This window comes from Bubalus bubalis, chromosome 19 (genome assembly GCF_019923935.1).
Source record: "Bubalus bubalis isolate 160015118507 breed Murrah chromosome 19, NDDB_SH_1, whole genome shotgun sequence".
NCBI lineage: Eukaryota > Metazoa > Chordata > Mammalia > Artiodactyla > Bovidae > Bubalus > Bubalus bubalis.
Genome location: NC_059175.1, coordinates 23,245,439 through 23,263,531, shown reverse-complemented (window position 1 = coordinate 23,263,531; position 18,093 = coordinate 23,245,439). Strand labels below are relative to the sequence as shown.

At 39.5% G+C, this 18,093-nt stretch overlaps 1 protein-coding gene across 7 annotated transcripts in view; it reads right to left on the bottom strand.

Moving 5' to 3' along the window:
- The window catches only part of SLC38A9 (solute carrier family 38 member 9), a 91,110-nt gene extending 74,256 nt beyond the window's left edge, over positions 1 to 16,854 (bottom strand). For 2 of the 7 annotated variants that reach the window (XM_025270521.2, XM_025270526.2), the window contains exons 1-2: positions 16,563 to 16,824; positions 3,030 to 3,176 (exon numbers count right to left, since the gene is read on the bottom strand). In XM_025270521.2, the coding sequence (XP_025126306.1) occupies positions 3,030 to 3,142 (113 nt within the window). In that variant the 5' untranslated portion in view covers positions 3,143 to 3,176; positions 16,563 to 16,824. Of the gene's footprint in view, positions 1 to 3,029; positions 3,177 to 10,193; positions 10,370 to 16,562 lie in introns of those variants that run through there. The other 5 variants (XM_025270522.2, XM_025270523.2, XM_044932648.1 and 2 more) reach the window with 5 other exon arrangements.
- Between the last annotated feature and the right edge of the window lie 1,239 nt (positions 16,855 to 18,093).

Sequence of the window (18,093 nt, the reverse complement as noted above, 5' to 3'; positions counted from 1 at the left end):
CTGCTAAACTCCTATAAAAATTTGCCTTCCTTAAAACATGCTTACCTAGACAGTTATCCTATGATTGAAAATAGTTGATTCCCTCTTATTTTGACAAATTTCATTATAGAAAATATACTTCCATTTATTCTAAATGGTTAAATACTCAGAGAACTGTTTGAACTCCTGCTAACCTATTGCAGTGGAATGCACTTTAATGATCTGTGTTCCATCGTCACAGTGGTCAATTGTTTATCATAGAGTTCAGAGGTTTCAAGAAAGTTCTGAGCATTTAATCAGCATTCATTAGTTCTTCTATTCACTGATACTGAAACATACAAGTGAAAATTACAAGATTCATTTCATTATCTTCTCTGATGACCACTTTAAATGACAAGGATACATTTCTCAAGTGATAAATTTCATACTGCTCAATCTGCTAAAAAAGACTAAAAAATTAAGTATCTGGAAAATGGAAACAGGATTATCAAGAATAGTTTAAACCAATCCTCTTTCATCTCCTGGATTGGAAACTGCTTAGAGCCTTAACAAAATCAGCCTTTTTTTGCCATCATAACATTAAACAGACAATACAGCTGGCACCAATAGGATAGACAAGTAATAGTGAATAAGGAGAGGAAGAAAAAGTATAATTTACAAAGCATTGTCTAGAGGGAATTTTTGAGTGAATTCCTGAGAAAAACTGGCACACAGAGATGAGTAAGAAAGCCCTAGGTCCTAGGAGAAATGGAAGAGGAAACAGAGTTTGAGAAAACTGAAAAACAGAAGTTCAAGGAATAGGTGGGGTTGTTCAATAGTTGGGTATTTACCTAACAGTAACTGCCACATGTCCCACCTAAAGCACTCAGCTTCTTTCTGAGGAGACAACACTCTTACAGTTTCCTATTTACTCCCCTGGACTCATTTATATATATTTGCATTATATATAACTTGTTAATGTCTTTACCCAAATGGCAGTATACTATATATTCTGACTGCTCTGCACTTCACTTTTTTCATTTAACAAAATAAGTTGAAGACTTGTTCCATTTTGATATGTAATAAAGTCACTTCCTTCTTTTTAATGGGTGAAAAATATTCCATTGTATCAAGGTGCCATAATTTATCCAGTCCTATAAGAAAAGACATTTTGGTTGTTTTCGATCATTTGCTATTATAAAGAAACAGTGCATCAAACAACTCTGTACATATACTATTTGACATTGCAAATTAATGTTTAGAAGTGAAACTGCTGGGCCATATAAACTTTGGCATTGGTTGCTGGCATTTTTTTTGGCGAGGGGCAGATCACATTCATTTTGTGGGTTAAAATTTAAAGAGCATGACACTATATTTTAGAGTTTTCCCTACTGAGAACAGAATATCCCTTTTTGTTACATGTAATATCTTATTAACTCGAACATACACACTTAGTCCTTTCTAAAATATGGAGGCATCTAATAATCCAGGACATCTTTTAATCACTGTCAGCCAGGTGGCAGTCATGAAAGTAACTGCTCCTGGTGGCATGACAGGTCATCTGTGGTCATTTCAATGATCAAACCATTTAGACACCATTCACTTTTCACTTTAATGCATTGGAGAAGGAAATGGCAACCCATTCCAGTGTTCTTGCCTGGAGAATCCCAAGGACAGAGGAGCCTGGTGGGCTGCCATCTATGGGGTTGCACAGAGTCGGACACGACTGAAGCAACTTAGCAGCAGCAGCAGCAAGGAATAAATATGAGCCATAGTGTTGTTAGAAAGCTTTTTGTGACACCTTCTGGTAAGATCAGGCAAGTACAAGCATCAAAACTAAAAAGTGTCAGTGATTTGGAAGAAAATTCTTTCAAGAAATACTACACTATTAATGCTCTTAATCGTAATATGGACAATTTTGTGTGAGCAGGAAAAAATAATGATTTTTGATGACTGCAAGTCAAAAAGTGATTCAGAAGAATCAGACTGTATGTGAAGAATCAGATTTGTAATATCTTAACTGATATATTTTGTTTATATTTTTGATTTTGTAATCGCACTAGAATTCTAGTAGGTACAAAAATAAAATTCTAAGTTCTAAGAAATTGTTGCATCAGAGGTATGGGCAGCAGTTTATGTTAGTTTTATATTAAAAAAAAAAAAGAACAACCAAAATCAGTACAACTTTTAATCAGCATCTCAGATTTGAATAAACATTGTGCTGTTATTTTAGTATTTTATAGTTTCTCTCATATAGATTTTGCATATTCTTAAGGCTATTCCTATGTACTTTATCTTTTCCTCCATTATATTTTATTATTAGAATGCTATTGATTTTTGCCTATTTTGTAAACAACCACCTTACTGAATTTTTTAATATAAATTGTTATTATAAATTGCATTTATAATAATTTTCCAGTGGATTCTTTTGGATTTTCAAGGTAAGAAATGAAATAAATTTTAAACTCTAATTATCTTAAACTATCTGCTAGAATTTAAACTCAAAGAAGGTAAGGATTATGAATTATTTTTACTGTTCTATTCCCAGCACTTCCCATACTTGTGCTCAGTTGCTCAGTCATGTCCAACTCTTTGCAAACCCATGAACTGTAGCCTGTCAGGATCCTCTGTCCATGGAATTCTCCAGGCAAGAATACTTGAGTGAGTTGCCATTTCCTCCTCCAGGAGATCTTCCCAACCCAGGGATCGAACTTACATCTCCTACATTGGCAGGTGGATTCTTTAACACTGAGCCATTGCGGAATCCTGACTTCGCGTAATACATTGCACAGATCAGACAATCAATATGTATTTGTTAAATGAGTTACATGCATATTACTTCATAAAACTTACCTCAGCCATCCCTGACAGAGATACGGAGTTTAGTCTAAAAAGTCAAATATAAGTGAGAAAATGTATTCATATATATTCCCTTTTATATACAAACATACAGACCCTGTAAGAAATTAGATATTTTATAATAAAATCTCTATATATTTGGTTATAATGAGTTCTATTTTAATAACTAAAAGTCTTAATTATAAAATAAATGTTTTATTTTAAACACTTACCTTTTAGATCTTATATCTGATGAATCAAACTGTATATTCATAGGTCCAGGATTTATTTCATGATTTCCCTCAGGGATGAGAAGATGCCTAGAATCACTATCCATATTTGCCATTTTTCTCAGACTCTAAGCACTAAAGAAGTCAGTCCTGTAATAAATCAGAAAAGATAAATAATTTAAAGTTTAATATAAGAATTATTTTACTAGTGATAGGTAATACATTTGCATGTATAAGAAATCAAAAACACAGGAATTTGCTGAAGGTATCTTAATGAGATATATGTCTAAAATACTTACATTATCAGAAACTTGCTAAGTTGAAAAGGAGTTACTACTTATTTTTCAGCTTAATAAAAAAAGAAGCAAGGCAATCCATTTCCAGTAATAAAACAGATTAGGCTATTTGGGCTCATTTTCCTGCAGAAAATAACTGAAAATACTGGATAAAATATTTTAAAAAAATTTTTTTAAAATAGGAAAAGCAGGCCATTTGTAGGTGAATTTAAGGAACCTAGAAAAGTAAGTAGCTCGAACAAGTTGGTTCCATTCTAAAGGTATTCGCTGTGCCAGGAGAAACTGTGCTGGGGTTTTCAAGATCTTGTGGAATAGTAACGAAATAAAAAACAAACCCCAAAATTCATCCAAAGTAAGGAACGAGTATAGTAAGAAATCACCCCCTATCCCTACTTCCCATACAGCTGTGACTACAGAGCGCTTCACCATCAGATTAGGAGTTAACAGGAAGTAATCCCAAGGAGATCCAACCAGTCCATTCTAAAGGAGATCAGTCCTGGGGGTTCTTTGGAAGGAATGATGCTAAAGCTGAAACTCCAGTACTTTGGCCACCTCATGCGAAGAGTTGACTCATTGGAAAAGACTCTGATGCTGGGAGGGATTGGGGGCAGGAGGAGAAGGGGACGACAGAGGATGAGATGGCTGGATGGCATCACTGACTCGATGGACATGAGTTTGAGTGAACTCCAGGAGTTGGTGATGGAGAGGGAGGCCTGGCGTGCTGCGATTCATAGGGTCGCAAAGAGTTGGACACAACTGAGCAACTGAACTGAACTGAACTGAATCCCAAAGAAAGGTAATGCCAAAGAATGCTCAAACTACTGCACAATTGCACTCATCTCACACCTAGCAAAGTAATGCTCAAAATTCTCCAAGTCAGGCTTCAACAATATGTGAACCGTGAACTTCCAGATGTTCAAGCTGACTTTAGAAAAGGCAGAGGAACCAGAGATCAAATTGCCAACATCCGCTGGATCATTGAAAAAGCAAGAGAATTCCAGAAAAACATCTATTTCTGCTTTATTGACTATGCCAAAGCCTTTGACTATGTGGATCACAATAAACTGTGGACAATTCTTCAAGAGATGGGAATACCAGACCACCTGACCTGCCTCTTGAGAAACCTATATGCAAGTCAGGAAGCAACAGTTAGAACTGGACATGGAACAACAGCCTGGTTCCAAATAGGAAAAGGAGTACGTCAAGGCTGTATATTGTCACCCCGCTTATTTAACTTATGTGCACATCGTGAGAAATGCTGGGCTGGATGAAGCACAAGCTGGAATCAAGACTGCTGGGAGAAATATCAATAATCTTACATATGCAGATGATACCACCCTTATGGCAGAAAGCAAAATAGAACTAAAGAGCCTCTTGATTAAAGTGAAAGAGGAAGAGTGAAAAAGTCGGCTTAAAACAACATTCAAATAACGAAGATCATGGCATTTGGTCCCATCACTTTATGGCAAATAGATGGGGAAGCAATGGAAACAGAGACTTTATTTTCTTGGGTTCCAAAATCACTGCAGATGTTGACTGAAGCCATGAAATTAAAAGACAATTTCCCCTTGGAAGAAAAGCTATGACCAACCTAGACAGCATATTCAAAAGCAGAGACAATACTTTGCCAACAAGGTCCATCTAGTGAAGCCTACGGTTTTTCCAGTAGTCACATATGGATGTGAGAGTTGGACTATAAAGAAAGCTGAGCACTGAAGAATTGATGCTTTTTAACTGTGGTGTTTTAGAAGACTCTTGAGAGTCCCTTGGACTGCAAGGAGATCCAACCAGTCCATTCTGAAGGAGATCAGCCCTAGGATTTCTTTGGAAGGAATGATGCTAAAGCTGAAACTCCAGTACTTTGGCCACCTCATGCAAAGAGCTAACTCATTTGAAAAGACCCTGATGCTGGGAAAGATTGGAGGCAGGAGGAGAAGGGGACGACAGAGGATGGTATGGTTGGATGGACCGACTCAATGGACATGAGTTTGGGTAAACTCCGGGAGTTGGTGATGGTCAGGGAGGCCTGGTGTGCTGCGGTCCATGGGGTCGCAAAGAGCTGGATACTCTGAACGACTGAACTGAACTGAACTGAAAAGGGCCTCACTCCCTCACAAGAGAATCGCAAACAAGTTTTCTTGACACTGACTACAGCCTGTGTGTGTGTTTGTATGTGTCTATGTGTGTGTCTGTGTAGAGGGAGATATTATATACTACAAACTGTACCTCATGGATTTGTAAGGTGATCAAAGAACACTTAAAGCTGTGAACATAATTTCAGGTTACTTGCTTGGTAGAGCTTATAGGTAACTGGCTGAAGCAAATGTAAATCTTTTCTTTGAGGATCCAGAAAACATTGATCCTAGCCCTCAAAACAGACCTGCAAACAGTTTTTCAAGAACAATGAACAGTACACTGTCAAAATAAACCAGCATATAAAGAAATAAAATGCTATTAGTGAGAACCAGAAGAAACAGCAGAAATAGTTTCACAAAGGCTTCAACCACATTTTTATTATCAGAATAAGATAATAAAACAATTATGCTTCCTACCTTTAAACAAATAAAGGAAAAAGTGGATATTTTCAAAAAGTAACAGCATGTTTGAAAAGGACAGAGTGAATGCTTAGGCCCAGATAAATAACAACAACAAAAAAAATAATAAAACAAAACATAATAGCCAAAATTTAAAAGTCAATGGGTATATTTAAAAGTTGAAGAGAGGATGCTGGCAACATGATAGAATAAAAAACTACCTTTATCTTTTCCCTTCAAAGTACAACCAGTAAAACATCTATAACACAACAAAACTGCCTCCACCCAACACACTAGGATGCTGGAGAGTTCCACACATCTGTATATCTAAGAGTGAGCAGACTAGATAGAATATATAGAAGAGGGGGAAACTGAGGGAGGGAGAAACCAAGAGAAGAGTGGCCCTCCAGCTCTAGCAGCTGAGACTGCAGCCCCAAAAGACTGGCTGGCAGCAGGGGAGGTGGGCACACGACTCCTGCCTCAGCAGCCGCCATGAACACAGAGGCCAAGACAGAGAACCTTACAACACTGCACCCAGCATAGGTGCCCCTGCAATCCTAGCTCTTCTTCTCTCTCTTCTCCCTCCCCCTGCAATGTCAGAGCCTGTAATTCAGGAGACCCTGGATATGACGTAAGAGACCACCATCCCGGCTAGAGCAGAAGGCAAGGCACTGACAACCCGGGAGGCACAAGAAGCAATAATGAGTGCCCAGGGTAACACTGCTAACAGAGGTGATGGAGGATGGAGAGTGAAGATTCAAATATAACTACAGGTAGTTCAGGTAAGAGAAACCAAAAGATTGTGCACCACTTACTGGAAAACAGAAGAAAGGCCTCTAATTTCTAATCTATTGAATCTGTTATAATCAAGCAAAAAAGGTGTTTGCCACTTGAAATTTGTCTGTGGAGAAACAGCTCATCAGGCACCATGAACCATAGTAACACTGCACTACAAAATGACAATTCTCCAGAAACTAAATGTAAAGTAATGAAATATTGTGACGTAATTGAAACAGATTCAAAATATTTGTCATGAAGAAACTCAACAAACTACAAGAAAACTCAGAAAAGCAGATTCAATGAGCTCAGGAATAAAATTCATGAACAGAAGTAATACTTTAACAAAGAAATTTAGACTCTAAAAATAGAAATAAATGAAAATTCTAGAGCTGAAGAATTCAGTAAATGAAATGAAGAATGAATTACAAAGCAATGGAAATAAAGCAGACTGGATAAAAGACAGAATCAATCTAGAAATAATACCAGTAGGAGAGGAAGAGAAATAAGGTATTTTTTTTAAAATCAGAAAATTCTACAAGAGCTGACTGACTCTTTTAGGAAGGACAACATAGAACATTGGGTATCCCAGAAAAGAGAGAAGGGAACAGAGTTTATTTAAAGAAATAATAGCTGAGAATTTCCCAAGCCTGTGGTAAGAACTGGATATACAAGGCTATGAAGCTGGAACACCTAATTACCTCAATGCAAAAAGATCTTCTCTAAGACAGATTATATTAAAACTGTCAATAGGGGCTTCCCTGGTGGCTCAGTGGTAAAGAATCCGTCTGCCAATGCACAACACATGGGTTCCATCCCTGATCCAGGAAGATCCCACATGCCAAAGAGCTACTAAGCCCGTGTGCCACAACTATTGAGACTGTGCTCTAAATCCCGGGAGCCACAACCACTGAAGCCCACGTGCCCGGGCATGCACGCCACAGTGATGAGAAGCCCTTGTACCACAAGTAGAGAGTAGTTCATGCTCGCAGCAGCTAGAGAAAGCCCATGCAGCAATGAAAACCCAATAAAGCCATAAAAATTAACAACAAAAAACTCTCAGAAGTGAATCACAAAGAAAAAATTTAAAGGTAGCAAAGAGAAAAAGGATAATAACCTATAAAGGAAGCTCCATTATACACAGAAAATCCTACACTGCCACCAGAAAACCACCAGATGTCATTGATGAATTCAGTAAAGCTGCAGTATACAAAATTAATATACAGAAATTGGTTGTTAATACTACACATTAACAATGGACGTGAGTCTGAGTGAACTCCAGGAGTTGGTGATGGACAGGGAGGCCTGGCGTGCTGCGATTAATGGGGTCGCAAAGAGTCGGACACGACTGAGCGACTGAACTGAACTGAACTGAACGATGAATTACTCAAAAGAGCAATTAAGAAAATAAGTCCATGTACCACTGCATCAAAAAAGAATAAAAAACCTAGAAATGAACTTATCTAAGGAGGCAAAAGACCTGTACTTGGAAAACTACAAGACACTGATGAAAGAAATTGAAAATGACACAAATAGATGAAAAGATACACCATGTTCATGGATTAGAATTAATACTGCTAAAATGACCATACTACCCAAGGCAATCTACAGATTCAATGCAATCACTATTAAAATACCAAGGGCCTTTCTCACAGAACTATAGAAAAATAATTTTAAAATTTGTATGGAAATAGAAAAGACCCTGAATAGCCAAAATAATCTTGAGAAAGAGAAGAGTTAAAAAATAATGTTCTTTGACTTCAGACTATACTACAAAGCTACAAAAACAAATAATAATAAAAATCAAAACTATGACAAAGGCACAAAAACAGATGAATCAATTAAACAGGATAGAAAGCACAGAAATAAACCCACGCACTTATAGTCATTTAATCTATGACAAAGGAGGCAAGAATATAAAATGGAGAAAAGAATTTTTTCAAAAAGTGCTCAGAAAACTGGACAACTACATGTAAAAGAATGAAATTAGAACATTTTCTCACACCAAATACAAAAATAAACTCAAAATGGATTAAAGACCTCATATAAGACTGGAAACCATAAAACTCCTAGAGGAAAACATAAGCAGAACATGCTAACATAAATCACAGCAGTATTTTTTTATCTGTATGCTAAAGCAAGGAGAAGGGGATGACAGAGGACGAGATGGCTGGATGGCATCACTGAATCAATGGACATGATTTGAGCAAACTCCGGGAGATGGTGAAGGACAAGGAAGCCTGGTGTGCTGCAGTCCATGGGGTCACAAAGAGTCAGATGTGGCTGAGCAACTGAACAACAAATGCTAAAGCAAAGGAAATAAAAGCAAAAATAAATATGACCTAATCAGACTTAAAAGGTTTTACAGAACACGAAGGAAACCAGTGACAAAACATACAGTGTACTAAATGGGAGAAAATATTTGCTAATGGTATGACTGATAAGGGGTCAAAATTCAAAATATATAAACAGCTCATACAACTCAATGAAAAAACCAAACAACCCAATTTAAAAATGGGTAGAAGACCTGAATAGACATTTTATAAAGAAGACATACAGATGGCCAACCAATAAAGATGCTCAATATCATTAATCATCAGGGAAATTCAAAACCATATTTAGATATCACCTCACACCCATTAGAATGGTTATCATCAAAAAGCTAAGAAATAACAAGTCTTGGTGAGTATGCCAATATAAGGGAACCCTTATATACTGTTGGTGGGAATGTAAATTGGTGTAACCACTGTGGAAAACAGTATGGCTATTTCTCAGAAAAACTAAAAATAGAACTACCATATGATTCATCAATTCCACTTCTGGGTATATATCCGGAAAAAAAAAAGAACATGTTAATTCAAAAAGATACAGGTACTCCAATGTTAGAGCAGCATTACTTATAACTGCCAAGACATGGAAGCAACCTAAGTGTCCATCAACAGATGAATGAATGGATAAAGAAGATGTGGTATATGTACAATGGAACACTTTGTTGTTTAGTTGCTAAGTTGTGTCTGACCTCTTTGTGACCCAATGGACAGTAGTCCATTAGGCTCCTCTGTTCATGGGATTTCCCAGGCAAGAATATTGGAGTGGTTTGCCATTTCCTTCTCCAAGGGATCTTCCCGACCAATGGGCTGAACCTGGGTCTCCTGCATTGGCAGGCGGATTCTTAACCACTGAGCCACCAGGGAAACTCTAGATATTTCCTTAGTGAGTAAGTAGGTGTTAGTCACTCAATCATATCTGTGACCCCATGGACTATAGCTCACCAGGCTCCTCTGTCCATAGAATTCTCCAAGCAAGAATACTGGAGTGGGTAGCCATTCTCTTCTTCACAGGATCATCCCAATCTAGGGATCGAACCTGGGTCTCTTATGTTGAAGGCAGATTCTTTACTATCTGAGCTACCAGGGAAACCCTAGGCATTTCCTTATTCTATCTGACTCTTTGTGACCCCATGGACATATCTGACTCTTTGTGGCCCCATGGACATATCTGACTCTTTATGGCCCCATGGACATATCTGACTCTTTGTGACCCCATGTACTATAGCTCACCAGGTTCCTCTGCCCATGGAATTCTCCAGGCAAGAATACTACAGTAGGTAGCCATTTTCTTCTCCAGGGGATCATCCCAATCCAGGATCCAACCCGAGTCTCCTGCATTGCAGGCAGAATATTTACCGTCTGAGTCACCAGGGAAGCCCTAGGTATTTCCTTATGCAGCAATAATCCTAGCAGCAGTGAAACAGAGGAAAAGTCAATAACCAAGTCAGAGTAGGGAAAAAAGTTACCTGCTTAAACAATGGTGGAAATACAGGGTTACACTTCTGACTTACTTTGCTAACCAACCAATGCTCTACACTGTATTGGTTCCTAAACTAAACTAGGATGTGGCTGAATTTACAAACAGGATTCTTTTAACTCCCAGAGATGATACTTTCACTGATTATTGAATGTTAGGAAACCAGAAAAGAGGAAAATCTAGAAAGGTTCTTAAATTTCAGTCAGCCTTAACAAAAAGTAGTAATCGGGGTTGAGGAAAATATGAAGGACATTCAGGAATTGACATAAAAGTTCCAGTTTAATCACAAACATCTTTTTTTTCCCCTGAGCAAATCTGAAATTTGCATTGTCAAATTAGCCTTTTATTCCAAACAAGTAGAAAACTGATATTTCAATGATTTAAAATAAATCATGAATGAGTTCAAAGTTCAAATTCAAAGTTTCCAGTGCCTTTCAGAGATTTATAATATTCAAATAAATATGAAGAATTGTAATAAAATTGATAATTTTCAGTTGCCTCAACTTTAAATTCTCCCAGAAAGCTGTCTCAAAGGAAATTTAATATCTTTTTTGAAAGTCTTGATGAGAACTATAAGATATCTTAAAATCTGATGAATTAGGTTGAGAGATGAACTGGAGTTTCATAGCTAACATTACTTAGATGGTAACACAGGATAGTTCTATCAATGATTGACTAAACTGTTAAATATTCCAAAACATTATTTTTGTCATAGACTAACACTAATACAGGAAATTAAATACACAAAATGACATAAACAGACATACTCACTTCTATGTCATTCAGTCCTCTGACCTTTAAAACAAAGTCCCAGATGAAAGATTAACGTCAAAGATAAGTCATTTAATAATGAGCTCCTAATCATTTAAGATTGGTTTTAGTATGGGGTCTCAAGACAAAAACAGCTTATTAATAACTTGCTTGCTAATACCTATGCTGAAACATTATCTCCATAAAAAGAACATAGAGAACAACAAAAGGAAGCTCCTGTACCGTCTTTTAAAAGGTATTAACTGTGAGCATCACCATATTTCAAAGAATGTCAGTCCTTTCCACTCCAGGTTCAGAAACTTCCTTTCACAATTCTTTGAGAAAGCAAATTTATAGTACTGGGTTGGCCAAAAAGTTCCTGCGGTTTTAAAGCAAAAACAGAAGACACATTTTTCATCTCTTTTACCAAGAACTGTACTGAACAACATATTCACCAATATGCAGATGAAACTACTCTAATAACAGAAAGTGAAGAGGAACTAAAGAGTTCCTCTTGAGGAGGGTGAAAAGGAAATGAAAAAGCCGGCTTAAAACTCAACACTCAAAAAACGAAGATCATGGCATCTGGTCTCATCACTTCATGGCAAGTAGATGGGAAAAAGTGGATGCAGTGGCAGATTTTATTTCCTTGGACTGCAAAATCATTGTGGACTGTGACTGCAGCCACGAAATTAAGATGTTTGTTCCTTGGAAGGAAAGCTATGACAAATCTAGACAGCATATTAAAAAGCAGGGACATCATTTTGCCAACAAAGGTCCATATAGTCAAAGCTATGGTTTTTACAATAGTAGTGTACAGATGTGAGAGTTGGATCATAGATAAGGCTGAGCGCCAAAGAACTGATGCTTTCAATTGTGGTGCTGGAGAACACTCTTGAGAGTCCCTTGGACAGGAAGGAGCTCAAACCAGTCAATCCTAAAGGAAATCAACCCTGAACATTCATTGAAAGGACTGATGCTGAAGGTGAAGCTCCAATACTCTGGCCACCTGATGCAAAGAGCTGACTCATAGCTCTTTTCAATACCTGTTGCTGGGAAAGTCTGAAGGCAGGAGGAGAAGGGGCAGCAGAGGATGAGATGGTTAGATGGCATCACAGACTCAATGGACAAGAGCTTGAGGAAACTCCAGGAAATAGTGAAGAACAGGTATGCCTGGCATGCTTTTGTCCAGGGGTCCAGGGGGTTGCAAACAGTGGGACACAACTTAGTGACTGAACAACAACATTCACCATTTTGTTCCACCACACTCTGACATTTTTCAGGCAATTTTATAATTCCATCTTCCCAAAACTTTTTATCTTTTTGAGCAAGAAACTGTTTCAGGTGCTTCTTACAATCTTCCAGGGAATTGAAAATTTTCCATTAAGAGAATTTTGGAAGGACTGAAATAAATGGAAATTTGAAAATGCAGTGTCTGGTGAATACAGCGGATGAATCAGACCTTCCCAGCCAAGCTGTAACAGTTTTTGTCTGGTCATCAGAGAAATATGCAGTCTTGCGTTATCCTGATGGAAGACTATGTGTTTTTTGTTGACTAATACCAGATTCTTTTCTTTGAGTGCTGCCTTCAGTTGGCCAAATGGGGAGTGGTACTTACTAGAATTAATAGTTCTGTTTTCCAGAAGGAGCTCATAGTAGAGACCTCCCTTCCAATCCCACCATATACACAATATCATGTTCTCTGAATGGAGATCAACCTTTGGTGTGGTTGGTGGTAGTTCATTTCACTGGCCCCATGATCTCTTCCATTCCACATTACTGTATGGTATCCAATTTTTATTGCCCATCACAATTTGTTTTAAAAATGGAATTTTCATTAAATAGAGAATTGAATACAGAAATATAGTCAAGGTTTTTTTGCTTAACTTATATGGAACCCAAACATCAAAGCGATTAACACAACCAAGCTGGTGCAAATGATTTTCAATGCTTGATTTGGATATTCTGTATGTTGGCTATTTCCCTCATGATATAAAGTTGACTGTTCTCAATTAGTGTCTCGATTTGATCACTCTCAACTTCAACTGGTCTACCTGACTGTAGACCATCATCCAACTAGAAATCTCCAGTACCGTACTTCCTTGATGGCTCAATGATTAAAGAGGCCACCTGCCAATGCAGGGGACACAGGCTTGACCCCTGGTCTGGGAAGAGTCCCCGTGCCCCTGGGCAACTAAGTCCGTGTGCCACAGCTACCAAGACTGTGCTCTAAAGGCTGGGAGGCACAACCACTGAGCCCATGTGCCGCAACTACTGAAGCCCGTGCACCCTAGAGCCTGCGCTCCACAACAAGAGAAGCACCGCAATGAGAAGCCCACGCATTGGAACTAGACAGTAGCCCCTCCTCTCTGCAACTACAGAAAAGCCCACACAGCAACAAAGACCTAGCACAGCCAGAAAGAAAGAAAGAGAGAAATCTCCAGTACAAACCACAAACCATTTTTTGTCACATTTGATCAGTCATGCCACCTTCTCTACACACTGCACAAATCTATTCTTGTGTTTCAGTTGCCTTTTTACCTTTCTTGAAATAATGAAGCATAAAATGCCAAAAATGTTGCTTTTTTCCTTCCATCTTCAATATTAAAAAAGCTACACAAAAATTCACCAATTTTGATGAATTTTTTTTAATGCACACTGATATGACAGCTGTTACAATACAACCTAACAGAACTGTTTCAAATGAAGTTAAAAACAACAAAGCACTACTACAGCACCTTACATAAAACAACCAAATGAAGTTTTTGGCCAACTCAATATATATGCCAAGATGCTAGCAACAATCTGCAATAGAGAATTGAACAGGCACTGGCTTTTGCCCAAAGAAATGGATTATGAACCCACCATATAAGTATTTATGAGTGAGAATTACTATTAACTAATACTTCTGCATATGGTAGAGTTTTAGATTCAGTTTACATTATATTTATATTCAGTTTACCAGGCTAGGGGTTGATAATTTTTTTTTCTGTTAATGGCCAGATAGTAAATATTTTAGGCTTTGCCAGCCATACAGTCTGTGCAACTATTCAACTTTGCCTTGTAGCACAAAAGACAACATATAAATGAGCAAGCACGGCTGTATTCCAGTAAAACTACATAAAAAGTAAATACATTTGGCAGTGGGCCAAGTTTGGTCATAGTTTACGCACCTATTCAGCACGCCAATATAAAAGCAAATGGGGGACTTTACCATTGGTCCAGTGGCTAAGAATCTGTGTTCCCAACGCAAGAGGCCTGGGTTCAATCCCTGGTCATGGAATTAGATTCCACACGCCACAACTAAAACATCCCACATGCCTCAATTAAGACCTGATGCAGCCAAATAAATAAATAAATCTTTTTAAAAAAAGGCAAATGGAATCATACCATTAAAAAGGCAGCCTGGTAAAAGCAGTTTTGTTATGTATATGTATGTTCTTTTATGTATTGTAAGTCTATAACTTCTATAAAGTCCAGTAATGGACTTATCCAAACCTCTTCCTTATGAATTGCTTAATGGTCAACCAACAGGAGCTATAATATTTAAATTCTGATGTGACAGTTGGATCAACAAATCCTTCAAGAGGTGTAAATTTGACGGTGCTGGAAGAGAATGTGGTTTAATAAAGAAATTACCAGTTAAAACAATGCAGTAGCACCAAAGAACCTTTTCTCCCACAATAGGGAACACTATTATAAATGCTCTAAAATTATGTTTAGGGAGGAAGAAAGAAAGAATACTGGTAAAGGACTTAAATTTAGGTGTATTATAAAATGCTGGCCTGGTAGAGATTTTTAACCTCTTAATGATTTTTTTTTTTTTTTTTTACTTTTATGGTTATATCTCCTTAAAAAAAAATAATACTATAAATCATTATTTTAATTTGTAATTCATGCATTCCCATCCTCCTATGCTGTTTATCCTTTATTGTAACTATTCAGGGCATTATGAAAATCACAATGAACAGCAACTACTTTTATGTATGTAACTGAGATATGCAGCATTTAAGATTGAGAGAAGAAATCTAAGGCTAAAGGTTCTCAGAGCTCTAGTGGGCACACAGTGGGAAAGGTGAACTTTATTTTCTTCCAGTCAAAGAATCTATAGCTTACATTTTAGTTTGCTATCGATCTGTCATCTTAATATGTGATGCAAGGAGATTTTTGTTCAAGTTAAAACAAGGTTTCTTTAACCTATTGAAAAGTTTAACGGCTTCCCAGGTGGCTCTAGTGGTAAGGAATCCACCCGCCAATGCAAGAGAGGGAAGAGACGCTGGTTCGATCCCTGGTTCAGGAAGAGTCCCTGGAGAAGGGCATGACAACCCACTCCAGTATTCTTGTCTGCAGAATCTCATGGAGAGAGGAGCCTGGCGGGTTACAGCCGGCCCATAGGGTCGCAAAGAGTCTGAAACGATTGAAGCGACTTTGCACTCACGCATGGAGTTTAAAGCCTTTCTTTCCCTTCAGGGGTTGCCTGGTTACCTTGCATATGACAGAGTAAAAAGATAAAAGAAGGGCGAACAGGTTAGAGTTTGCTAATCTACTGATCGCAGCAATAGATTAAGGCAAGGCTTGAGAGTCATGAAAATTAGGTTTCAGTCAAGCTGGTCAATAACTGGTTGTCTGGTGGTGAGCGAGTCAATTTCTTCATCTCGGTGGGCCTGACTTTCCTCATCTGGAAAGTCTCAAAGCACTTGATAGCAACTCTCAAAGACCCCTTCTAGCTGTTATTCTAAGACAGGAAGATGTCAAGCCACCTACTATCAGGGCACTGCTGCTACTGCTGCTAAGTCGCTTCAGTCGTGTCCGACTCTGTGCGACCCCACAGACGGCAGCCAACCAGGCTCCCCCGTCCCTGGGATTCTCCAGGCAAGACTACTGGAATGGGTTGCCATTTCCTTCTCCAATGCATGAAAGTGAAAAGTCAAAGTGAAGTCGCTCAGTCGTGTCCGACTCTTCGCGACCCCATGGGGTGCCACTGCCTTCAGAGCACTAGCTCTCACAATCGAGCCGGGGGTGGGGGGTGGGGAGAAGAGTGACAAGGACTTACTGGTCTGGCCCTCACTCCCCACCCCTCGCCCCCGCCATCTGCGGTTAGGATCACATCAAGGCATCAAAGGGGTTTCCCCCCCACCCCCCACCTCCCCTCTCTAGCTCTCTCCTACTCCCATTCCTATAATTCTCCGCCATCCTCCTCTCACCCACTGTAACCAAGCCGTTTCCTTAAGGCTCCGGCAGACACGACTCCCACAGCCCCTTGAGTTCTCCCAGTCACGGACTGAGTCCCCTGCTTTGCTCGCACCCGAACCCTGCAGGAGCGCGCGCCTCCCCTCCAGACAGGACTCCACGGACCCCAGCTTTGGCCTCACCGCTCCCGCAAGAAGCCACCGTTCCGGAGCGTTTCCTCAAAGAACTTCCCTGGGTGACAGACCGCTCCGATGCAAGCTCAGTCGTTCAGGCCGCTTCTACCCTGTTCCCTCCGCTCCTTCCCCGGAGGTGAGTTTGCAAAACCCGGAACGTGCTCTACCTGAGCAGGCCAAGCCCAGAAACTCAGAGCGTTTGGCGGGAAGAAGGACACCCCTTCCCCAAGCTTCTCAACTTGCCACAGCGAGGCTTCTCGTCCCCCGGACAGGAAAAGGCAAAGGCCTAGGTCGCGGGGGCCGGCGGGGGATGGAGTTCTGAGAGCATCAAGCCGGCAGCCGCAGTCAAACCTCCCGCCGTCGCGGACTACAACTCCCAGAGGGCTCTGCGACAACCAACACGCCTCCCGCCGCAGAGCCCAACCCTCCCTCTTCAGCTTCGGCTTTTGCTTAGGCTTCGGCTTCAGAAAGACTGGCGGCCGGGGTAGGCGGATCGCTTCCCCCAGCCGCCTGACGTCCGCGCTGGAGTCTGTTGTCTGTCCGAGACCCTTAAGGCGTCGAAGCGGAGGGACGCGATCTCCTGCAGTCGGTACCACCCCGGAGGCCACTGAGACAGGGCTGATGTGATATTTCCATCTGGGGCGGACTTCCCACTGTCTCTCATCTCAGGATGTTCTGGCTGATGCTCTGTACTCCTCTCATCACGTGCTTGAACCCTATGGATACCAAGGGAAGCTGGTTTGAAAAAAAAATAGTTGGATTGGCACTTTTCCTTCCTTGTCTAGACACTTCGGCTTTTTTTTTTTTTTTTTTTTTTTTTAATTTTTTAACGTGTTGGCAAATTACTCACTAGCCGGAAAGGGGATTTGGGAGGATTTTAAGCACCCTCTCCCCATCCCTAACAGTTTCTTCCAGAGCCACCCCAAATAAATATACAACTAAGTAAAATTTATGTGCTTGTTATTAAAAGTCAGCTTAAGGTAAGCCTTCTGAAAAGCATATGGTGATACCTAAGCTCTTCTTATACAGGAAGCCGGTGAGGTGTTTTTTTTTTTTTTTTTTTGGAAGCAAAACAACCAGCATAAATACAACAATGTAATATGTTAATGGAAAATGAAATAGCCCAAATTTAACAAATATCTAATATTGAGTGCCAAGCATTTTACATGCAAAATATCTTTAAAAAATATTTTCTTTTATTATTTTTGGCTGTGCTGGATCTTTGTTGCTGTGCGGGCTTTCTCTAGTTGTGGAGAGCAGGGCTACTCTTCGTTGCAGAGGCTTCTCATTGTGGTGGCTTCTCTTGTTGTGGAGGACAGGCTCTAGGTGCGCTGGCTTCAGTATTTGTGGCACTTGGGCTCAGAATTTGTGGTGCGTGGGCTTAGTTGCTCTGCAGCATGTGGAATCTTCCCTGACCAGGGATTGAACCTGTGTCCCCTGCATTGACAGTTGGATCATTATCCACTGTACCCTCACATTCAGTATCTCTTTAAGTCTTTACCATGATTCTAGAAGTGTATATTACCCCTATTTTACAAAT